Source organism: Lineus longissimus, chromosome 19 (assembly GCF_910592395.1).
Source record: "Lineus longissimus chromosome 19, tnLinLong1.2, whole genome shotgun sequence".
NCBI classification, from domain to species: domain Eukaryota; kingdom Metazoa; phylum Nemertea; class Pilidiophora; order Heteronemertea; family Lineidae; genus Lineus; species Lineus longissimus.
This window is the reverse complement of record NC_088326.1, coordinates 151,052-176,367: the sequence shown is the minus strand read 5'-3', so window position 1 is coordinate 176,367 and position 25,316 is coordinate 151,052. Positions and strand designations below refer to the sequence as shown.

Below are 25,316 nucleotides of genomic sequence, written 5' to 3'. Positions count from 1 at the left end.
ATGCAATACATTTTTGAAAAATAATGCTGACACAACGTTTAAACAAAGCCTTAAATCCTGTTAACCATAATCTTGTGCGACATTTACGTCTTCAGAGACAAAGAAAATGTACCTTTGATCGCAAGAAAAATTCTCAGCTTCCGCAAAAGTTTCGTGCCGAGTGAAATCGACGCGATTTCGAAGTACCGGTCAATCTGGAAGAAGTAGGCTATTTAAACGACGACGACAACTCGTAAACATGGCTTCGCATTTTGTAAACAAATCGTTTTTCTCTGCACAAAAACAATATAATCTTGCTAACTAAGACTCCAACTTGTAAATTTTAAAGATGTAAGTGTGAACACAAGTGTTTGCTCGCTTTAAAATATAACTTGAGACGAAAAGACGCGCCGCTTATACGTAAATTATGCGGTCTATCCACCAACCAATGACCAAGATCCTAAGAATAAGATGGCAAGATGATCTTCATGATGATAGATCGAGATCAAGAGAAGCATTTGCAAACTGATTTGTTGGTCAGCAGACTGACACTCAGTGGTAGGAGAGCATCATTCAACTCAAATGGCAATCTCCATTGGTTGAGGTGATCAATGTGAACCTGGTAATGGTGAGACGATCACAAGTGTAGCATGTGTAAAGTGTCGTGGGTCCGGCCACGGGCCAGCCAGGGTAGAAGTGTTCATTGTGGCTTGAGTAATGATGCACTGTCAAAATAAAAAGCAAGGGTTACATAAGTAAGATCTGTGAACTCGGTAAGAATAGATAGGAAACGATTCTTGTCTGTATAAATACCTAATTTCCTTTCTTTCCAGTTGTCTTCCACTCTACACCATCAGTGACCATTCAGTGACTCATGCCAGTGAAGACCTCTGCAATGTGCGATATGACCGTCACAGGGACTCGTCCCACTTCTGCACGAGATAAACCGCAGCTCTCTCATAGATCACGCAACCTATACCACAAGGTCTCGTCTGCGTCCAATGTTGATGAGTCTTTGTTTGGGAAGGGACTAAAGGCCCCAGACTTTCCAGCACCATGGAACAAAAAGGACAACCGTGGTCGGATGCTGCTTTGGTCGCCACCACCAAAGAAAGAGTCGAACTCAACTTCTCAGACGCCTATTAAAAGCAACACTCCACGAAAAATAAACCACAAGAGTCGATTAATTAAGTACAAGGAATCTTACGTCGATGAGAGTCTGTTTGGACCAAAATTAAAGTCCTCTTTTAAACCGCCGTGGGATGCCCCAACGATTACTCCGGAACCTCACCTCGCTAATCCAATGAATTACTTGGATCGTGTACAAGCGGAGAAGCGATTGAATGAGGTGAATGGATCCGTGTTGAGCACTCGCCCTCTCTCTAGACAGGGACAAGACTTAAGACCGTCCTCGAGCAGGGCAGCCAGACCAAACTCAAGCAGACCAGGATCTGCCCGTACTCCCCTTCAAGTGCCGAGGCCTGTTGGCTCAGACTACTGGCCCCCACCCTCTGGGACTTCATCTGTTGCCAGCTCTGCTAGGCCAGCGTGGCGATGAGAATATGTGGAACTGGCAGTCTGCTAGAACTGCTGTATCAAGATGTGATTGAATAAGGACGCTGTCCAGCTTTATTATACCAGCTGAACTGTGTGAAATCAAACCTGGTGAGCACTGGGCATTTTCTCTGGTGAAGAGGCTATGAACTCTAAAGCTGTGAATGCAATTTGATGAATTTCATATTTTTTTAAGGAATGTAGTACACAGCAGTAGACGTTACTAATGTGTCTTGTGTCAGCATATTAGAGCCGAGTTTCGGGGCACCTGTACAGCTACTGTGTACATGTATAGCTGTTGTTCTACATGTACATAACAGACATGCTTCAACTGGCTTTAACATGTCGACTCAGTATATGTACTTTTTTACCCTAGGATAGATTATATTGATGTATTGATACTGCATTATTGCACTGCCAAGCTGTAGACATACGTAGGGTGGCCACAGGTAGCATTCAGTGAGAGAGGGATGCTCAATCTGTGGCAGGCACAGTTCACACGCCTGAATTCTGCGATTGTTATCGTCATAATAAAATCATGTAGATCCGTGCTTTTAGGGAGACGAGGTCAAGTTACAACTGGTTGCAGTTTATCCAAGTGTAAATGCCTATACAATATGTTTAACTGCAACTTGTCAAAAACTATTTTATCGTTATTTACATACTATTAAAATTCATGTGTCTCCTATACAAGTATTTCTTGTGTTGATGTCCGAGACCGACACTCACTTCGATGACTGGATATGTGATGAAGTTGCTTGGAAGGACTACTATATACCCTCCCCCCAATCAATCGGGCATAGTCAGAACCAATCAAGACAAAAAAGAAACATCGCCAATGTGACAGTTATAAAAGGTTTATTGCAGATGAAGCCTGACATTGAGATCACATACAAGAGACACAGATTGACACTGTGAGGGTGGTGCTAAAATATAGGTCAGTCCCTCCCCAAGGTTATCAATACAGTGACAGCTCCAGTTGGGCCGTGTTTGGGAGAGAAACGTCAAACGTAAAAGACGGAACTGAAAAAGTATTTTCCATTTTCCATCATCGCAGTGCAAACTCCCTATCTCATTAATTTATCTCACAGTTACCCTATATCCGCTGAAATAATGCCAATCAATGAAATCACAAATACTAAAGTAATATCGGAGGACATTTAGTCCAAAAAGCACTAAGGTTGAGAACACAGCGGAAGAAATTTGACAAACTTTGAAGCGGCCAAGTTTGGCATATAGCAAAATACTGACATGTGATCGAAGCTAATACATTCAATGTACAAACACGTAAAGTCTACTGGTTTCACCGGTTCAAGAGATTAATACAGGTTACATTTCCCTGGGGGCCACTCCCTGCGACACAACCTGCAACTGATCCAAATGTACAGAGCTGCACGACACAGTTACTGTCACAGCCAATGTTGGCTTGTCTCATAGGACCTGGGCCAAGTTTTAAGATCTATATATCTTATGACAGGAGTGGTCGCAGGGTGAGTATACCTTGAAGGTTATGGTCGCCAAAGCTAGAGAGAGACAGCTGACAACATCTACATGTTCTTGTCAAATGTTCTGTAATGGCAAGCTAACAAATCGTCACATCTATTTACAAGAAAATACCAAAAAACATTTCATATGTTTTTGTTGAAATATCAAAAAGCTATCTATAAACAGACTATAAATAATATACGGTAATGTACAAACCATGTACACATTGTTTACAAATAAATAGAAAAACATATAGTTCATACAATAATACATGTCCAATGGTACTCTGGGGGCTCAGCCAACAGTACAATGACATCTATGACTCAAGAATGTCAAGCTCTTCAAACAATGCTTATAATTCAGGCAACCCACAGCTGGCTACACAAACATCAGCATACACCACACAATAGGATTAACACAATAGGATTAACACAATAGGATTAACTTGTGGTGCAAATGTACATGTAAATGTACAGTAACAGTTATGGCATTGGTGGTATACAATTTACAAAAGCTCTCATTTCTCCAAAACCATCCCACGCCACTGCACGCCTTTACTCAAAGCTTCGAGGACACAGTGTCAGCAGGGAAAACCACTGCACGCCTTTACTCAAAGCTTCGAGGACACAGTGTCAGCAGGGAAAACCATTGCACGCCTTTACTCAAAGCTTCGAGGACACAGTGTCAGCAGGGAAAACCACTGCACGCCTTTACTCAAAGCTTCGAGGACACAGTGTCGGCAGGGAAAACCACTGCACGCCTTTACTCAAAGCTTCGAGGACACAGTGTCAGCAGGGAAAACCACTGCACGCCTTTACTCAAAGCTTCGAGGACAGAGTGTCAGCAGGGAAAACCCACATATGAACAATACACTGAGTAAGCCAGAGTCACCTTTCCGTGATTGGCAGAATTAAGAAGACCAGCTAACATTTATCATGTGATTTTACCATAAAACTTCATTTTACAAATGATATCAAAATGTGACCCTCATAACAGGGAAAATTGAAACATATCGCTACCAATATTAGTGCATTACTAACACTTAGCAACACTAGAAGAAAATGTTAAAGGGGCTATGACCCATGGTTGGTAATCTTTCAAAGTTGCTTGCATTCACACAAGATTTGTATACATTACAAGCACATTCCTGTCGTGGGTTCAACATAAACAAGCGACCGTGTTGGCTGAACATCAACTACAACAAATGGAGTCATACTCCAGTCGAATATAAAAAGCTGCGGCAACATACAGTGCTGCCTCCAAGAGGACATTTATAAAACTGCTTCAACAGAATCCTATACAGGACAAGTTTGCCAGAGTTTTCCACAGGAGACTGTTCATTTGTGTACATGAGACTCTGACAAGCTGGCGAAACAAGCTAACCTACGGATGATATGTAGAGACAAATCACAAACAGACAAGAAACCCAACTCTTGGTTTCCATTTCACTACAATGGACCGGCATTACGTTCTGCTGATCCCTCAAAACATCAACATTATGGCATGAGAGAAATACAGTTCTGCCCATCAGTAACATGCCTTGTAATGAGCAACACTACAGTATCGTCTAGAGAGTGTTAGTGCACGAACATCATAAGCGGGGACATACTCAAGTTTGACACCTATGTATATGTTTCTTATGGACAGAACTGTAATGAGTATTTTCTACCGTTTGAACCCTTTCACTTTGAAATGAATGTCACACAATCATACTGACTCCCCTCTTCCATAAAGAAGTCAGTTAACCATATATCACATTGTGATATGGGGCCAGGTCATGTAACAAGGTTACACGTGAGTGTCTCTAGGCTAACACTCTTCCATGACGCTACCTCAAGTCATGATGAGCCCAGAAACCTACTGACATGGTCATCCACCCACACAACCTAGCAACGAGCTGTGACCAATCAGAACATCTCTCCCTAGCAACGAGCCGTGACCAATCAGAACATCTCTCCCTAGCAACAAGCCGTGACCAATCAGAGCATCTCTCCCTAGCAACGAGCCGTGACCAATCAGAACATCTCTCCCTAGCAACAAGCCGTGACCAATCAGAGCATCTCTCCCTAGCGACGCTCTCGTGGCGGTGACTCAGAATCCGATCCTACGCCCTCAGAACTCTGCTTCCGCTGAAAAAGACGAGAAAAAACTCGTGAAATGTAAGTGAAGTAAGAATGTCATCATCAATGATGGCAAAAAGAATTTCATCAATCTGTCGAGTTTCGCCATCTTTGCGGCCAATAACCTCGTCTTGATTGATTTGCTGGTTAAAGTTGATGACTCATCACATTTCTGTTGCAAAAATCATTGTTTACAAAGGATTGCGTGTAATTTTTGAAAGCTCAGATTTTAAAACATTTTTTACTGAATTTACTCCAAACTCTCCACTTCATGAAATAATGCTCTAAAGCACACTGTCAATGCTGCATGCATTAAGAGGGTTAATGTCTAAATACATTCTAAAATTCTACCAACCTGTTATAAAGATGCAGAAATTAACAGAATATATTGTGAGAAAGTTTCATGCCGGCCAACTCAGAAGCAGAATAAAATGTAGCGGCAGTGGATAGCTAAGCAGGCCATACACCGTGGTCCCAAGTGCAAAACTGTTGCAAGATTTGCACGTTTCACTTTTGAGGTGCGACCTGACTGTAATGAGTGCAGCGACCTGACTGCAATGAGTGCAGCGACCTGACTGTAATGAGTGCAGCGACCTGACTGCAATGAGTGCAGCGACCTGACTGTAATGAGTGCAGCGACCTGACTGTAATGAGTGCAGCCTGTGCACAAGGAAAGAGTAGCAGTGCATGCGGCAGAAGCAGCTACACAACCTGTCATGATAACCACTGTGTGTACCGAAGTTTCTTTAATACGCTCTCCATGACTTAGAAGAACTTAGAAATTTAGAATTAGTCTTTGAATCTTGACTGTTAAGTGAAAATGTTGTTTGACTACTGGACAGTAATGGCCTCATTGCCATGCACTATCTAGAAGTCTTGAGAAGGGTTGAGATACACATTGCTCATGACTATGACAAGTCAACAAGGCACTATTTAAAGATAACAAATCTATCACTTGTCTCACTATCATCACACAAAATAGTTCAGGAAAAAACCATTTAAACATTTTCACTCTACCATGACCACAACACAAACTTGGACACATCATCAAAACTTGTTTACTGTCACCAAGACAACAACACGGATACTGATGACATCACCAACGATCACAGTGATTACCAAACCTGACAGGTTGCCACAACTTACATACTGAAAATAATACCATCTTAATCTTTTCCGTCGCCGTCGGTGACGCAAGTAACACCAGGTGGAGACGGCTATCACAGAAAGTACAAAGATTCCGCCCATGCTCGAGAACGCGATGATCTTGATATCCAACTCGGAGAGGTAGGAATGGATATAACCTGAAAGGGTTAATAATGGAATAAACATTTGTGACCGTGGACAGCAAAATGATAATGTTACATCAGTCCAACACCACTCACGCACATGAAAGGCTGTGTCTATTGGTGTGTGATGTCACACCACCTATATCATTACCCCCGACCTGCAAATAACCTTATCAACAGTCCAACACCACTCACCTGGAGGGACGCTCGAAAACTCAGCATCAAAGCCAATATTTTGGTCATCGCTGCCTCTTTTCTTGGTATCCATGAACACAGTTAAATAGTTCCCCGTTGAGATGACGATGTTTTCATACTTGTCGTCACTGCGTGGCGGCTGCACTTCTGAGCAGAACCCTGAACCCTTCGGCGATGGATATCGCTTGGAGAAATTGCGGGAGCTCGCACCATCAAAAAGGACTAAATGTCCTTGAGAACAGCTGCTGCCTCCCCCCATGTCAAACTCGTTAAACTGAAAAGAAACACGGTGAATTTCAGACACGAAATATTTCAGTATTTCAATTTGCAAGGAAGCAGAATGTCTACATAATTTATCCTTCACCAAACAGTGGGGACAGTCTGCAAACTCTGTCACTCCACTTCTAACCAACAGATGGCAGCACTTACCTTTATCATGACCCACTGTGCCTGTGGTACTTCTACTGTTAACTCACACTCCTCCTGATAACGGTAGTGAGGATATGCCTGCGAGCGTATCTTCCCCCGCGAGCCCACCAGCCGCACGCGACGAGTCGGAGACGCCACACACGCGTCTTCCATAAAAACTGGACGAGAAAGATGATAACAAGTTAGGCCAAAAGGTGGCATGATCATTCAAGATGAACAGTGACTGCTTATAGTGGAATAATTACAGGCAATTCAACTCAACCAATCAATATTTGCCTAACATAAATTTCCTCAAAAAATAGCAAAAAAAATTAAAAAATTTTTTCTTCTGTATTTCTTCTTTTCCATCAACTCTATATTGGGCAGACGTAAACTTTGTGTTGGGCGGCCTGTGTTGGGTGAGGAGAAGGACACGTAAACTTTGTGTTGGGCGGCCTGTGTTGGGTGAGGAGAAGGACTTGGCATGGAAGGAATAGTCTTGGCTTCACCAGATGAGAGTACTTACTTTTACAATCACTGTTTTTACATTTACACACCAAGTCTGACGGCAAATGACTCTTGCCTTGTTTCGGTTCTGGTACGTAACAATCGGCATTTTTAGCACAGCCAAGGTAGTTACCCCGTGCACAAACTGAAAATGGAAGCTTGTAATAACACTAAAGCTAGACGGCACCCAAGTCCTTGAATCAGTGAACACGCTGTAACAATTGGCAATAAAAGATATCAATTTTGTATCTCAGACGTTTCTAGTCCTTGAATCAGTGAACACGCTGTAACAATTGGCAATAAAACATATCAATTTTGTATCTCAGACGTTTCTAGCCGCGGATATAATTACCAATGCAGCCAATCTCCCATTCCCTCAGCGTCAACATAGCTTATGGCAATTTCCACTTTTTTTCGATTTTTTTATGAATTACCATTTATCTGTTTATCTTTCAAACTGGATAATCATTATAAATATAACAAATTGAAGCGAATTATAACATATAAAAGAAGGAACTGTGGCACAATAGTGTGAAAATGCCTGATTTCAAGATCCTTACTCATCTATCTGCCAACCTGCTGGCAGCTTTAAAGCTGATTAAAATCATTTTGCCAGCCTACCATTGGGTTGACCTACCATTGGGTTGACCTACCATTGGGTTGACCTACCATTGGGTTGACCTACCATTGGGCTAGCCTACCACTGGGTTGACCTACCATTGGGTTGACCTACCATTGGGCTAGCCTACCACTGGGTTGACCTACCATTGGGTTGACCTACCATTGGGTTGACCTACCATTGGGTTGACCTACCATTGGGTTGACCTACCATTGGGTTGACCTACCATTGGGCTAGCCTACCACTGGGCTAGCCAACCATTGGGTTTAAACCTACCATTTGGAATGCAAGCAAGTTTGGCATCACACTTCTCGTTTTCCTTCGCAGAGCCATCACACGGCCGTCCACCATCTTGCGGTTTAGGATTATCACAGACACGTGACCTTGACTTTGTCTTAAAGTTCCCCTCAATGCATGAGCCACGACACTTTGACCACTCACTCCACTCGCCCCAGACCCCATGGACGGGACCCGTCACCTCAAATGTTCCCGTGAACCCTTTACGTTGCTCTGTGCCGATGAATGACCTGAAGACAATGGCCATGTGACGGTCTGTTGACTGGATAGGATCTGGAGTGAAAAAGTATTTATGAGGAGGGAAAGAGAAGGATCTATCAAGGAGTCCTGTTAGCACCTGACTGTGTTTACAGTTAAGACATTGTGACCGACCGTACAGTAAAGACGTCCTATGGCAGCTCCTGAATGTGTTGACAGTAAAGACTTCCTATGGCAGCTCCTGAATGTGTTGACAGTAACGACTTCGTGAGAGCTTCAGACTGACTTTACAGTGAAGAGTTTGTGACAGGTCTTGACCAAGTTTGCAATAAAACTTTGAGACGGCTCCTGACTGAGTTTACAGTAAAGACTTACAATATTTTGAGGCCTCATCTCCACAGAAGCCGGACTTCCTTGTCGGGTATTTCATGGTGTAACTTCCTTCTTCATTGCTCAGCCCGTCGTAGATGAACACCTCACCCTGAGGACAGATGTAGGTGTTGCCACCTAGGTCGATATCAGTGAACTATAAACAGACAACGGAAACATATTGAATGTTGAGTTCGTCTTAAAAGATTTGACAACGTTTGGAAACTTTTTGAAAACAGGATATTCCTCCAGAGGGCAGCAGCAGCTGGTGTCACAGTCAAGTGATGCCTTCACTTGGAAGATGAAATTTGCAATTTGCAATTTTTCATGATATTTGACGTGTTCCAATGTCAAAATACCATTGTTGTCATGGTAAAGAGAGCGTCACCCATGATGTCATCACTGAGTAGGCCCTGTTTGCAAAGCAACAAGGATGTGTCTGACAATCTCGTCAAGTGCTACACTGACTGAGCAATACAGTTCTTGCCTTACAGCATTCATCTCAGTAAGCAGGACAACCTTCCCATAATGCCTAGTACAGTGTAGTTCTTGGCTGACTTTTTGCATCAGGTCAAAATCTCACAAAATGATAATCAAGTTTCAAACGCAAAGAAATAACTACATTTTTAGAAACTTTCCATCACTTCTTCAAGCACTGAACACAGCTAGGACATAAAGGTCAAAAGCAACACTTCAAAAAAGCTTTCCTATTCACCAAAGAAACAGAGCCATTCAGGAAGTTTTAACATCTCTCTCCAAGCCAGCCAATCCATTCAAGCTATGGTGACTCATGGCATTTTTTCATGTTTATCCTCTCATAAAAAACGACTCTTTGCAAGGCCGATATTATCTCTTGACTAACATGACACGAGGATCATCTTCGGATATCTTTCACTTTTGATAACACGGTTCTGAGAGATGGGCGTTCAATATTCTTGAAGTCTTGTTGTGAATGTGTGCACAGTATGCGGGTGTGTTTCAGAACATTCAGCAGATAAGGATTATTTAACCAGAACTCTAATCACCACTCAAATGGTCATGTCAATAAAGAGCAAGAGCTTTCTATCAAATGGTCAGGTCAATAAAGTTTGGCAATTCTCAATTCGGTATGCTACTCTTGAACACAGATGTCACTATCAGTCTCCCCCCTCACACTCGACCTCTTCATACCTTAAACGTTATCCTCTCACCAGGTGGCGCATGTAGAAACATGATGAATTTGTGACGATGGATGTAGTACTGCGCCATCTGTGAGTAGATCACACCTCGGCCACCAGAGGGCACGTTCAGGTCGAACTTCTCGAGACCTGTCGTCCGGCACAGGTCAGCCATGTAGACTGGAGGAGAAAACATTGACAAATTTATCATCATCATCATCATGGTTTGACTTTGACCTGTTGTTTGTTTTTCCTAAACTCTAGGTTTAGAAAGAGGATCAGAACACAGTCTATAGATGAGAAAGGGGACCTCTCGTCACCTGCAGTAGAGAACACCAGACAGAGTACTTGTTTCACAGACCTTGGAAAGCAAAACAACAAACAATAAAGCATTTATAGGCAGCTTCCTTTGTCACTTTTTTCCTTCCACTTTCACTTTCCATCGCAGATCTCTTCACTCGAGCAGTACTAGCATTACACGGTACTAGCATTTCTTGTTGGCTGTTTACTGTGAAGATACCTTGTCTTTACCTATTGTCAATTTAAAAATTCACCTAAATGCCTAAGCTGGTCTAAATATACACCAGTGATGTTACGGGCTTGCAATCTTGAAAACAATAACTTGATGAAACAATGCTTTTGTTGCCAAAAACAACAATGAACAATGACAACGTGAATTTCTTTTCCATACCTTGGCATTTCTGTTCGACACAGGTACATGTGGTTGTCCAGTCCGCATGGCTGTGGTTACACACACCACCGAACAAGCACTGCTTGCCGTCCTGGCTCGGGTCATCAAGCTGGCAGTGGGATGCCACCCCGACACTCAAATGAACTGCAAAGAAAAATGGAAGAAAGATGTTATGTTAGTTATAAGTCTTTCTCTCCACATGGCTGTGGTTGCAGTGTGCACCAGATTTGGCAAATACGCACCACTCGTAACATACATAACATGGGTAGAGTCACCAGGTGCCCTAGACTAAACTGAGTCTGGACCATTCATACCATATAAGTCTCTTCACTAACACTTCATAAAGCCGACACCTTTACACAATGACAAGAAATCGACAACCAGGGAGCTCGGGAGACTGGTAGGCGTACGGGGGAGTGTCCTCCGTTCCTTACAGAACAAACATCAAAGGAATATGTAAGATTTATCTGGAAAACACGAGGCTTACAAATGCATTAACAACATTGAGAATACGCTACTTTGGATATGTACGGACAGAGAGTTACTGACAGAGTGCATAGCCCTACTAGGTGTAGGGTATAAGGTGCCCGCCAAGCTCATTCTCCATTGATCTAATCAACTCGCTTCTTCCTTATAGAATCTCCAATCACCTTTTATCTTCAAAGCTCAGCGCACCAGAGTCCTTTGAGACAGATAAGATGTTAGCCCTGTTAGCTTGAGGCATCTGACTCTCTCTCTGGTGTTCACAGCTAAATCAGAAAAGGTGATAGGATTTCGTCGTTAATGATGATACCCTTTCAAGCAGCCAGCTTCTGATGAAATCCCTGTTGATATCGCTAAGACCTAATAGCCATATACATGCTACAGATGGTAAGAAATCAATGAAATACGTGCAATGAACCAAAAGGGTTAAAACCTGAATTGTTGCTTTACAAGATAAGCTACAGAGCCTAAAACAGGCGATTGATGTCATTAAGTAGAAATCAATAATATCGTAAACTGCTCATTATAATTAACGGCATAGCTACGCTCTTGAATCATGTTGATATCAAGAATCCATGATTAGTTTTATCATCATGGGACCAGTACAGGGTGGTGCAAGAAATTAGAATTCCGCTTTGGCCCTTCATGAATGGAAGCAAGTGTTCTGGGGATGGCATCAAGGTGACTTAACGTCTAGATCTGTGGCGAAGCTTTGAACACAAACCAGAGAGGTGCATCTTTATTGTGGTGAATATGGATCAGTACTAGAAGCTGGACAAACGACATGCAACAACTTGAAGTAATCCTACAAACAGTTCACAACCTCTGCCCGAATCTCAGCCCAACATCATATCAGTCTTGGCAAAGAACCATTGATGCCATCGGTTTGTTGAAGCATGATCTTCCACCTGACCACACGATTAATACGCCAAGCTGATCTGCTTGATAAGCTGCTTGTGGTTACTATCTAAATAAAGACATGGATTTGATCAGGTTAGCAAGATGGCCGATAGCAACTGAAGTGGGTTTTTGCTGGTTTAGTAGATGTGGTGTCAGAAAAGAAATGTTGTCAACAACTGTGAAGGTTGACATCATAAGTTATGCACAGTGATCCATGATGACATGATCTATCCTACAGGCTAGGCAGGTTAACAAGCTGACCGACAGGAGATTGGTTTATGCTCCATCTTGTGAGGAATTCATTGGGAAATACAGCGGGTCCACCACCCAAAAGGGCCAGGGCAGTGGTAGAGCTGAGTAGAGGCAGACAAGCTGTCCTTGACAACCTTGTTGGAGGTGGTACACAACTACAACAAAGATGGATGTCCTCACAAGCTGTCACATATTGGCCTAACCTTTCCCTCCTGCTCTCTGATGACAAGTCCCTCGCACCTTAGTTGTTGTAGCCCTAGAGGCAACATAGTTCAGATTGCACCGTTGGTCTCGGTCTTCAGGCGAGACATAAACAAACATGGCCAATAACTCTGTGAGTCATTGAACCGACTGGGAACTCCGGACGGAGATCTGTAGGTCTGGATCAAGAAAGTGATGCGAGCGATCGACCAGAAGGCTAAGATCGGTGTCAGTCGATTGAAATGACCATGAATGCCATGTTTCTGTTGCTGATGTGTCCAGTCCAGTGCAACAAGTCTCAATATCTGTGACACAGCTATCATATTGGGCACTAACCCCACGCGACATCGAGCAGGATTCAAAGACGGGTAAGTTGTCATGAATAACTGGAGAGATGCCATGTCCTGTCTTGACAAAAATAGGAAATGTCAGCAAATGACATGACCTGATAGGACATTGGGAAATGACACAGTGACATGTCACCTTGGCGATCTCTGGACAGCTGTTCCATGTCATGGTTGCACTAACATGTTAATCGTGGTCTAATCATCGTATGATTAGCAAGACAAAGATGCATTTGATGTCGTCTGATCGGAACACACTGCCTTGATGACTTGATGGAAAATTCATGTAAACAATGCACCCTATATCGTCTTCCAGACACTCAAGGCTCTGAGATTATGATGGTGCGACATAACTCGCCGTCCAGTGACGATGAGCACAAAACCAGGTCAGGAAATCGCCAGTAAACATCCCGTCATTATCAGTATCCTTGTGACAAACTGATGACGGTGATTGATACATACTGCCATTACTCTATCTCTATTTAATGATATGATGTTTCACATCTTTTCTGTGTCATGATCACTCGACAATCATGTGTACAAACAGACAGACTGAGTATCTGCACAATCAGATAGGCCTGAGTGACCTTGTTGGCAAGCCGTCTCTAAACCTAAAGCCACCCTTCAATGTTCCAGTTCACAAGTATAATTGGCCACAGGACATTCAGCTAAATGCGTACATTTCCTCTTCCACTACAAGTACATTAGGAGCTTGGCCTCACAGCACTTAACTTCATTAATTAGGTAATTAGCCCTATCAAGGAATTAATACCCCCACCATAAATAAGCACAGACTGTTTTATAAACTGTTAGTATTTTACAATTTGCTACCATAAACTGTGTATGAGTGCCCCCTGTGGCCAATTAATTAATCGCTACAGAACAGACTGAAAAACCATATTGAATGGATACTATTTTTAAGATAGAGATAATAACTCGGTTGTTTAGTAAGCAGTAATGATGGGTATATTTATCTGGGTTGTTTGAAGCTGGTATGAACTAGGCAGCAACTGGTTCAGTTAGATGGGATTAAAAGTAGGAATGTAACTTGGTTCCAGTCTAATTCTAAGAGGAGGAAAATAGGAATGATATCTCACATACAATCGACTGGCCAAGTGTTTCTCAGAACGCCATTTTCTTGATACAGAAATCTAGATTGTTTTTGACGTTTTGCAATCTTCCAAACAAGGGAGGAATTGTGAAAATCCATTTTTATCTTCCAGATTCACAAAAAATCAGACTAAGAGTGATCGCTCAGAGAGCTAGAGTGATCGCTCAGAGAGCGAGAGTGATCGCTCAGAGAGCGAGAGTGATCGCTCAGAGAGCGAGAGTGATCGCTCAGAGAGCGAGAGTGATCGCTCAGAGAGCTGGAGTGATCGCTCAGAGAGCTGGAGTGATCGCTCAGAGAGCTGGAGTGATCGCTCAGAGAGCTGGAGTGATCGCTCAGAGAGCTAGAGTGATCACTCAGAGAGCTAGAGTGATCGCTCAGAGAGCTAGAGTGATCGCTCAGAGAGCTAGAGTGATCACTCAGAGAGCTAGAGTGATCACTCAGAGAGCTAGAGTGATTGCTCAGAGAGCTAGAGTATTCGCTCAGAGAGCTAGAGTGATCGCTCAGAGAGCTAGAGTGATTGCTCAGAGAGCTAGAGTATTCGCTCAGAGAGCTAGAGTGATCGCTCAGAAAGCTAACGAATCAATCATAAGTTATTTTTCGTAACGTAAACCAATCAGAAGCAGCCAGTTGTGCGAGCGTTGACGACATTACTGCGCTGATTTTACACATCAGAAACAATTTCTCGTACCAGTTATACGACTATTATACCAATTTTTTCACACCAGCCGATAATTTGGAGAAATTTGTTATGATTTTCCGCTGGCGTTTGCAGCCCGATACCAATCGACGGGCTAAATAGAATCATTCGACCAATTGTATGATCATTCTATTCCACGATCGCAATGATGCCGATTTCCCTGAGCTATGTTCAAGTGGCAAGGATTGGAGTGGTATGAATATCCATGGTCTGGGCAGGGGCGACTATTATTCTAGAGTACCTTGATTCAGCACTGATGGTGTCATAAGGTACTCTTGAAGCTGGTCGGCAAGAGCTCTCGGCGGTAAAACCATTCTCCCAGCATGGAGGGAGGGGATCCCGGGCCACAAGATTCGATCGATGGCTTACTATTTGGTTGGAGCAACTATTCAAGAGCAGACTGTCTGAAGTGGGCAAACAGCCCTCATGATGACAGCTCAGGATCAGCTAGTTTCTTCCTGATTAACTGTGTAATCCCAACGCTCGCGGCAATGAACAGTGTACATATTAGTCTTGTTCAGCAAGCCACACACTCAAGGAACCATTACTGTGCACTGAGTAAACAGTAATCACACAAAGTTAATAGCCGGAGGTTGGAAGGTGAAGCAACAAGTTCAGGGATATCTGGATATGAAGTTCTGGTGTTCAGATTTTACATTTTGAAGATTTGAATATTTGAATAAAGAAACGTTCTGTTGAATTAGCGCTGTGAAAATTGAACATAAGCGCCACTTACCGTCTAGGTATCCAACCATTCTGAACACTCACAAGAGTTTCTGCAGATGAACACAACAACAGGCCAACTTTGGTTGAACTCTGTCAACCAAATACCTCCACTTTTCATCACCAGAGGCACCATCAGAAAATGTCACATGGTCATCTTACAAAATGTCACGTTGCTACGGTTAACTCAAAACAAACAACTGAAATGCGATTTCAGGAGATGTTGTCTTGGAAATGAAGCAATGTGGCAGCCACAATATCACAATGAGATCCTGTCACCACAAGCTTTTAGTGTCACCTTTCTATTGGATGACAACTGCTGACAGGGAGACATCGGGGAGATGTTACAACTTGACTAATCACCATGGCATTTAGCCACAGGCGATTGAGAGTATTAATTCCCGTGTTATTTGTTTACTTTACAGAATGATCACGACATTAAGAGAGAATCTCAAGCTATATGGTGCAGCATCAACAAGTCTTTTTATTCTTTTTATTCTGGGTTTTCAGTGATTTTGAGTGTGGCAGGCTTGCTGAATGACAAAAAAATTTGAAAATGTTCACATCAACCTCGCAATCACCACTTTCACGCTGATTCCTTGAAAGACGGTTATGATATTGACAGCTTCTATAAAAAACCCGGAGAACACTGGGTGCGTATAAAAATAGGACCACAGGGCCAGCGATTGTCAGATGAGATTAACGCTACGCGTCGACTTTTACGCAATGGAGATTTGGCGAAATGGTAGTTTAATTATCTGCGGTACTTCTGACAAGTAGCTTATGGCAATATTAAATGTCATTGGCGGTGGTGAACCTCACTTGTGAGGGACAAGGTTCTCAAGGCTGATTTCTGCGGGAATTTGGCAATTTACCGATTCGTTGAAATTGGTTTTGTTGAAATTGTGAAAGGTGTTTTTACGAACATTGAGTGCAGCATAATGTTTACTGTTGACAATATACAAGCAACATAACCCAGAAAACAATGTAACAATGTCTGTAGGAAAAACGAGCATTCCACGGGATGTGCTAACGTTAACCTTTACAAGTAACAACAGCGACTGAAATTCTAGAACTCTGCGGAACTTTTTTACAACATCCTGTTACATCCTAACCCTGGGGACACAAAACCAACAGTTGCTACGGAAACGGTGTCGGAAACACTGAAACCACATCCTCGGCAGATGCAGGTCCATTTAGCAGAAAAACCACGACAGGATGGGATAATCAAGTCCAATGGATGACAGCTGCCGAGCTTTCTGGCGATGGTAAAAGAGATCGTTTTCTCCTTACTTGAAAAACCTGCCATTAGATTGGGGGTATCTCTCAACTGAGCGAAACCATTTCCTTTACGATGAAAAAAACGCTGAATATTCCAAGAAAACCAATCTGGTTTTCAAGTTGGATCAAGAACTGACGCAAAGATAACAGGATTGATTTTTTTTCAAAATATTTCAAGAAGCCAGAAACCTGCTTGACTAAGTTTATTACATTTCAAAGGTTTTTTTCGATCAGAAAAATTGGAAAAGAGCCATTGCCTTAGAACAGTCAGATGAAGTTGTCTCAAAGTGACATTCTGTATCAGTACAAACTGCCTGAAGTACACAGTGAAGTATGGTGTCCAAACAGTCTCTGCCATTAATAACCACCTTGCCTACTAATCACTAATTCAGCCCTCGGCCGATTTTGATAACCAGTAATTCTGCCTGAGCAAACTGATCATATTTCTGCTGCGGCCGCATTGCTGGTCCGTCGAAAACAGCAGTGACATAGAGTGAGGGGGGGATGCTGACTTGGTGAATTGGAACAGGAAACACAACTCTTCAACATTCACCAACGATTAATTGGTGCAACAGTTGCTTTTTGATAAGTTAGTCATGCATTAACTTTCTGATTAATCGTGATATCTCATACCAGGCACCTGATTTATCATCGAGCAAAATGTAGAAGTCATGGTAGCTGTTGATTAACCCTCTCTGGCTGAGCTCACAAGGCCTATGAACCACTATCTAATGGCAGTGGCACCCAAAGGTGGGCTGAGCTGATGAAGAAGTGAGTGTTGCATGAAGTCTGACAGGTCATACCTTGATCATGATACTATTGATAGATGTCTGACACAACCAATGACGACACGCGACACTCAACTTGTCACGCGATCAGAAGTTTGTTTGACATGAAAACGTGATTTTTGGCAATGCAAGCGCTTTAAAGAGGGTGGCGATTCCTGTCGGGCAAGTCTGGAGCACATCAGGTGGAGTTTGATATGGTGATTTCATTCTCCTACCAGCCTGCATTGTCAGGGATTGATAAACTGTGATAAATGCTATCAGTATTCTCTAGTGTACATGTAGCGATCTGGATTAGTCAGCCCCATAAATGACCCCATCTATCTTGACAATTTATTTTTCGCCTCATCACTTCTGATTCATAATGTGATGGGCAGAATGGTTAGGATACTCAAAACCATATCGCTTGTGATCTTGGGCAAGTCACTTTGGCCCTAAATTGAGATTCTTTGTACTTGGTACAAATGCTTGAATGTAAAATGCCAGGCATGAATCCGGTATCAGAGAGAAGCAAACTCAAGATTGCATATCAGCTTAATTATTCAAAGAAAAACATGTGAGAAATCTTTTTTCGACCATCATGAATTGTACCATAATCTTGAGCCAATTCTGCACAATTTTGGGAAAAATTGGCAAATTTGGGTTAAAATTGTTCATCTCTCCTACAGAAGCTGGTTCAGTTCAAATATTGAATTTCTAACAAAATGACTGAAAATTGGAGAAGAGCTCGTAATTGCTCTGAGTGGGGCTGGCATTGGCATGTCATCGCCAACTTTTCATCGAATTCACCCCGTAATTGCAAGATGGCGGGTAATTCGCTACATCTGACACGACACAAAAGTCATCACGCTCATGTTACTTTGGAGGAAATGTGCAAATGTAACTCGGGAAACACGACATATGAATTGGGATCATCTGTAAATAATGATGGCAGACATGCTCTCATTTTTCAGCCATTGAGCCAGAAAACACCCCGGGCGGGGTTCATTTGGGCAGCCCTTGACAGCATAAGGATCCCAAGATCCATGCAATCAAATGGCCTGTAACAAACATAGCATGCGATTGCATCGCCCAATCTACCGACCAGCCCGGCGTCATTCAGTACAAGTGCGCCCAGCCTACCAACCAGCCCGGCGTTATTCAGTACAAGTGTGAACTCACCAAGCAGACGGACCAAAATCAATGAACACAGGAGTCGTACCCACGAGAACGCGGGCATCTGCATTTCAGATCTGGTTATTCAAGTGTGGCATGTGATGTGATGTTAGATATTGCTGCATCAGCATGATTTCAGGAGCAGAAGGAATGTTGCATAGACCTCTCTATTAGGTCCCAACTGGGATGTCAATGCAAGTGTTATCTTATATAGTCATATTCACAACACTGGTATCAGAAAATACAACCGATTACATAATATTGTGGAGGCATTCATGTCCTGTTTTCATGGAATTGCTTGTAAAGTATATATAAGAACATTATCTGGGTATGCTCAGATAAGGTCAAGTACATCATATATTAAGAGACTTATGTGTGGAGATTCTGTGCTATGTCTAGAGACTGTTGGTGTGCCAACACTCAGTAGTGACATGATATATCAAGCTGGATCTGTTGGACCCAAAACACACAACATACTGCCCTGATAGCACACAACATTCCATTCAATCTCTTGCATAATTATTTGTGGGAGAGCTATATGTCCTACTTTCCATGAATTACAAATTGATCTGCGTCACCAATCTGTCAATCAAACACAGTCATCAATTAGTGTCAATTGATTCATGTAATATCCTGAACAACCTGATTGAAGACCACTTTTTATTAGAGATGAATGGTCAACATGGAATTTTTTCTGGCTTTGTTGAAACAAAACGCACGTTTCCAAAAAAAACCGACTAAGTTACGTATTCAAACTCCGTTTTTACACAAAGAAAGTGTGAAGTACTTCCTCATTGCATTAACATGGATACACATAACATCAACACATCAATCAGACATGTGCTCAGCATTTCAGTAAACATACTCCAATTTGCCAAGGTATTTGCCATGTCACTTTCAACAAGCTCAATAAACCGATATTGACCTGTTCCTCAAATTTAATAACGTCAAGTGCTCCCATTCTATAATGCAATTGGAGAATTGATAACCTTTTCATCGGCAGAGCTGCGGAATCTAGCCGAGATTCTTTTTGACTGACTTCCCACTCTTCTCTTAACCAACCCATATCATTCTCAAGTGGTTAGTCACACTTTTTTACGTCTTCTCGGCAAGACGTGAGTTGCAACCACAAGGTAATTCATGGTGAGATATTTCATAGAGAGCAGACAAGCCCACTTCTTGAAAATTAGATTATACTTATTCTAATTGGTCTATGTAACCAGATACAAAATCCGGCTTGAGTTTCTGGGGAGTGAGCTCTGACTGTTAGTCCTCAATGAAGGACAAGCTTGTCTTTCATCTGGAGCAAACACAAGGTATGCAGCAAGCTGGCGAGAACAGGCCGTTATCAATATCTTTCCTGAAGGGTTTTTTCCAATCGATGAATACTGAGAGGCATGGAGTCAATGGGTGCATGTCATCATTGGTTATCAGTGGACATTCTATTGTATTCGCTTACATGTATAGTCAAGATAAAAGTAAGCAGATCATTTTTTCAAAGCAAACACACACAAGTCTTTTTGTGCAACCATCCCACTGTTCTGATGCCGGGCTGTCAGAGTAGTGCAGCTGAAGAACCACTGCATGCGGTGAGGTCATGAAACTTGGTGCATTGGCTTCAGACCACGTCTGGTTTGGAATCAGGATAAACCTGATCGAAAGTAAATAGGTTTTGTTGGCTGCAAGCTAGTGTAAATGGCCGTATTGATGCATAGAATCAACTGTACTGACCCTGTATACTTTCACACAACCAACAATTGTGCACTGAGTAATTACTTTGCACCAAAGCTTTAGTCACATCCCAGCAGGGAGAACTGACATTTCACCAGACTCGCCAAAATTATGAACTGTATCACCCAAGTTATTGATTTTGCATCTCTCATCTCTTGCATTGCATGAAAATGGCACATTCTGCTTATTCAATAATGTGCATTAGTCCTCTTTGTGCACCCCCTCCTAATTCCATCATGGGACAGAAGTTAATAAGGTCATTGGAGACTAATTATTGTATTGGACAGATTGGCAGAAGGTTTCTGTCAGCTATTGAAGAATTCTCACACAAAATGCCACAGGGAAAACACTGCCACTGACAGTGGAGGATGTGAAGAGGATCGAGGATCGAGGATGTCAAGAAACTTACCCGAATAAAGTAGAATAACGCATCCCGCAATCCACACAGCAGTCTGAAACGAGAAACCAAAGTAAACATTTAGAGTCATTGGAGCAATCATTCTAACAGATTAGACGGGCAGCTGGGGACGAGGTTTGGGGATGGACGTATTCTCAGTCCTTCCAAATCCATTCGACGCCTGCATCTTGCTCGACAACCCGCATGATCATGCTGGTGACACAACACGATAAGTCCATCGTCATGATCTGAAGGCTGATGGGATATGACACCTATCCTTAGTTTTGTTTTGTGGACCACCTGTATGAGCTGGTAAACCACACATGAACCTCAACTAGCAGTGACCCCATGTCAAACTCCATCAGCATCAAATATCAATATGTTAGGATGGATACCACCGTGATGCCATTCAATGACTCAACACATACACATGACCGGCCAGTGATCACCCTCAGGCAGTGGCCTGTTAGCTTACTTCGGTTCTCTTTTTAAACCCTTCAACACCAGAATATCTACATGCAGGTAGCCGCAATTTGCCAGCACCAAACCCCAAAGAAAGTGAAACTGAAAATAAGCACTTTCAACAGACAGGAAAGATAGGTATCGGCCTGGGGCACCTGGCCAAGGAGGTCAGTGCATTGATATAAGTCTACCTTTCACCAGAGATATTCAACTTGAAATAAAGTCATTGACCAGAAGCAACCTCGGTGTGGGATCTCATTGACAAAGATGCCAGATGCCAGGACCACAGAACCAGGTCATTCAGGACCACAGAACCAGGTCATTCAGGACCACAGAACCAGGTCATTCAGGACCACAGAACCAGGTCATTCAGGACCACAGAACCAGGTCATTCAGGACCACAAAACCGGGTCATTCGGGACCACCACCGCACCAACATGCCTTGACCTCACTTCAAAAGAAAGTGTCTGGTTCGTCTTGTGACAGCTATCATGGCCAATGTGACTGTAAAAGGCCCGACATATCACAACACCACTTAGTAACACACCCTGTTCATGATTTACCCAAAGTAACCGGTTGTAATGTCATTCAATAATCTCCACTCGCTTTCTGACTAATCAGACTTCCTATTTCTATACAAATAATACAAAGGGAGGACTTAAACTTCTGACCCAACACACTCTGTAAGTGTGTGACGGATTGTGTAGGATGGGGCTCATAAAGGAAAGCCAATACATGTATTTCTGAAGGAATAAAGCCCCCCCCCCCCCGCCAACTAACGATGTTACAGCAAGCTGTGATAATTATCACATGCGACACAAACTCTAACATTTCTGGTGTCCATCTGAGGTGCGACTAGCCTCAGTCATCGCTACAACCTGTGAAGACAAGTAAGCTTTCATCTCTACTCAGACAACTGGGTCAAACACCATTTGGTCAAAAGACTTGCAGACATGACAGACTATCGTTTTTGTGTGACAGCCTCACGAGAGCACAATCAGAAAAGAAACCAGTCCAGCATCACGATCCACTTCCCATGTATCATAATTATTTCTCGATAGATCAAACCAGGGTCTTTCACATTCGTGTTTCTTGTTATCATTCAAAGCCAGTAGACCATAGAGATGATGAAGAAGCTTTGATATGTAACCACGGCGACTGCATGTCACACACACGGCCCGACCCAACAGGGTATTGTCCAACGAGAGGGGCCCGACTGGGTATTGTCCAACTGCAGAATATGTCGGGTAACCTGGCTGCTGATTGTGACTGATGAGCAGATGGGTGCTGATTAAAGCAGCCCCATCCTCATGAAACATTCAGTGATAGACGATGTCCAGGTTTTGACAGTTAATTAGTAGTTCTGATCAGGTTTTATAGGACAATGGGAATTGGCGCTTTTGTCCATGATCCTTCAATGGAGGCTTTCACTCCATATCCATATAACTGAACCCTAGCCAGCATCCATTTACACTCCTTCACAACCCTGATCAACTGGTGGGAGACTCCCCTTTGATACGCCAGGGGCTCTCACATTCCTCCTCATTGAGATGCTGGCATTCTTGCGCTATTCCAAGGAGGATTAGCCCAACAAAGGGTTCCAATCTAAGAGAGACAAGTTTAGCAGATCAACAACAAACCTCAAACATCCTGGAAAGCTGATCCAAATCGGATCAAAAGGATAACTTTTGTTACAAAGAGGATGGGCACTAATGCTAGAGATCCTGATCACGGATCAAATCCACCACTCAACAAATAACGCCAAGCCATGCCATATGTGAACTCTGCCATGCCATGCAATATTGCATCCAGATTCTAGGCTCAGGCATGCAGGTTCATTGTCAATATGGCAAGCCCCTTGAAAAGTTCCACCGGAGGACACTACATGTTGTACAGCGACAGACAATGATTGTGTATAAGTGATGACAACTAGCATCACTTCAGCCCATGTGACTCATCACAACAATGTGAAGAGGAAATAATCATTGATAGTTTGTCTGAAGTCTGAGTTGATTCAGACATTCTTGCCATGTGGGTCAATCAGATACATGATGAAGACATTGACTGAATGAGACACCTAACACAAGCCCACCTCTTTCCTCTTCCGCATTTACCATCAGAAGCTAAAGTGGTTGTTTTGCTCTGGTATAGGCCAAGCAATAAGGAAGTTGAGTTTTGTGTCTCACTCAAAAGATCATGGATTAGCAAATGTTACTCTTTTATTGTCTTCAGACCGTCTACGGCATTCATTAACTTTCAAATTTGTAACTGAATTTGATAATTTTCAATATACGTGTAATGTAAATTATGCGTATTCATGACTCACAACACAATGTACTGCAAGTGCCACCCCTTTTCATGAGGACTGAACAGATAGCTCAGACAGTCAGCATTTATAAAAAGGTCAAAACGAATGTTGGCATAATGCGAACTGGGACATGTGAAAATGAATAGCAAACGATCACGAGATAGCATAATGGCCCATTGATAAAGTGAACCTTGCCTTTCTCATATTTTTGAAAAGACATCAAAAATAAAATGAATTCAAATCTGTGCCAATTGATCTTGCCTCAACCTTGAAATACACAGGAGCGGCAACACTGAGATTTGAGTTTGGCTGTGATTCTTGGCGAAACTCAAGTAAAGTTAGCTCAATGTTACGAGGCTCTCCCTCTTCTGATGGAATCTTTTGCCAGTACATGTATATGATCACTTAGGCTAAGTGGTCGCATCATGATCATATACTGGCCAGCATAGCTGTACTTTGCTTCAAGTTACAGTCATACTTGACCTGAACTAGCTCAGCCCCAGGGGCTTAACTAACTACACTTACAAATCAGTTGCCTACACTGACATAATCAACACAGACAGAAGTTCAGTCAGCTGAGGACCTCCATCCTTCTTCAAACTGGTTTCTATCGCAATTTCACCTGATCTGACACCGCAGAAGTAATCATTGCAAACTTATGCACGATTCTGTGCAGTAAGACCAACAAGGTTTTGTGGAATTGGATCTGAACCAGGCTACACCTGAGATTGCTCACTAATTAGCACCTGGTGCTTGCCGAGACTTAACTGTTAGCATGATTAGCAAAACCATGGCAAAGTTATGGAGGAATTGGCGTAAAGAAGCGTTTCCAGTGAAAGTGGGGGGATGGACATGCGGACAATAGAACTCATTCCGGCCAGCGCGATACAAGTCCCATACAAGGGTCTCATCTGTATAGGGCTACCCCACAAGCACAACTGACAACACTCATTTGATGAGAACACTCATTTGATGAGAACACTCATTTGATGAGAAGTTCACTCGTTTGAATCAGTGACAGCCCCACACACACAACCTGATCACAGATCAGTACCTGGCCATCATCTGAAATGAGAATTCATAAACGTCACAAATATCAATTTACAAAAAAAAAAAAAAATTCAGCCTACCTTCGGTTGAGAAATAATCCTGTTCCTCAAGTCGAGAACCATTTTCTAAATCCCAAAATAGCGAAGAGTTTTTATCCCAAGAAAATGGTTTTCACATTTTATCAAAGTTGGCACACACCAGTCTTCGACGGAAGTCACTCGGCAACTTATCCCATTTGTTGATAGGAACTTGCTACATCAGTAGATCATGACATGTGACTATCCCTGTACATTGCGTACATCATAAGAGTATACAACTTTCTATAATCACTGTAAAGGCAGAAAATAGCCAAAATTAGGCATTATTTTTTCACGTGACAAGTAGGAGTACATCTGTTTTTGTCTTGTGTCAACTCCCGATGTACCCTGTCCTCAACTTTTGACAGAAAGTCACATTTTTCGCTTTATTTTACCACAAATCGAAAATCTTAAATTTCTGAATTACAGCGCCTCTGACGATATTCATGAAACTAAAATCAAAGCTACAGGTCACATGACGAAAATGAATA

The 25,316-nt window shown here is 42.5% G+C and overlaps 1 protein-coding gene across 2 annotated transcripts; it reads right to left on the bottom strand.

Annotated features, from left to right (window-relative positions):
* Nucleotides 1–2,374: 2,374 nt before the first annotated feature.
* LOC135502988 (uncharacterized) lies at nucleotides 2,375–25,256 on the bottom strand. Of its 2 annotated transcripts, none has more exons than XM_064796227.1 (11): nucleotides 24,829–25,256; nucleotides 20,941–20,983; nucleotides 10,869–11,012; nucleotides 10,191–10,357; nucleotides 9,027–9,177; nucleotides 8,433–8,726; nucleotides 7,557–7,682; nucleotides 7,052–7,209; nucleotides 6,623–6,896; nucleotides 6,285–6,442; nucleotides 2,375–5,147 (listed from the first exon to the last, which is right to left on the bottom strand). In XM_064796227.1, the coding sequence occupies exons 1-11, from the start codon at nucleotides 24,868–24,870 to the stop codon at nucleotides 5,085–5,087; spliced, it is 1,620 nt and encodes a 539-aa protein (XP_064652297.1). In that variant the 5' UTR covers nucleotides 24,871–25,256; the 3' UTR covers nucleotides 2,375–5,084. The 2 variants fall into 2 exon arrangements, with proteins under 2 accessions (XP_064652297.1, XP_064652298.1); XM_064796228.1 differs by having other exon boundaries at nucleotides 6,301–6,442.
* Between the last annotated feature and the right edge of the window lie 60 nt (nucleotides 25,257–25,316).

Bases quoted from the DNA above. Each gene is read 5' to 3' on its own strand.
- LOC135502988 (XM_064796227.1), bottom strand. From the start codon at position 24,870: ATGGTTCTCGACTTGAGGAACAGGATTATTTCTCAACCGAAG. The intron at 9,178-10,190 runs GTATGAAGAGGT...GTCTGTTTATAG, and splicing joins GTGAGAGGATAACGTTTAAG to TTCACTGATATCGACCTAGG. The intron at 7,210-7,556 runs GTAAGTACTCTC...TTTCTCGTCCAG, and splicing joins TAAAAACAGTGATTGTAAAA to TTTTTATGGAAGACGCGTGT.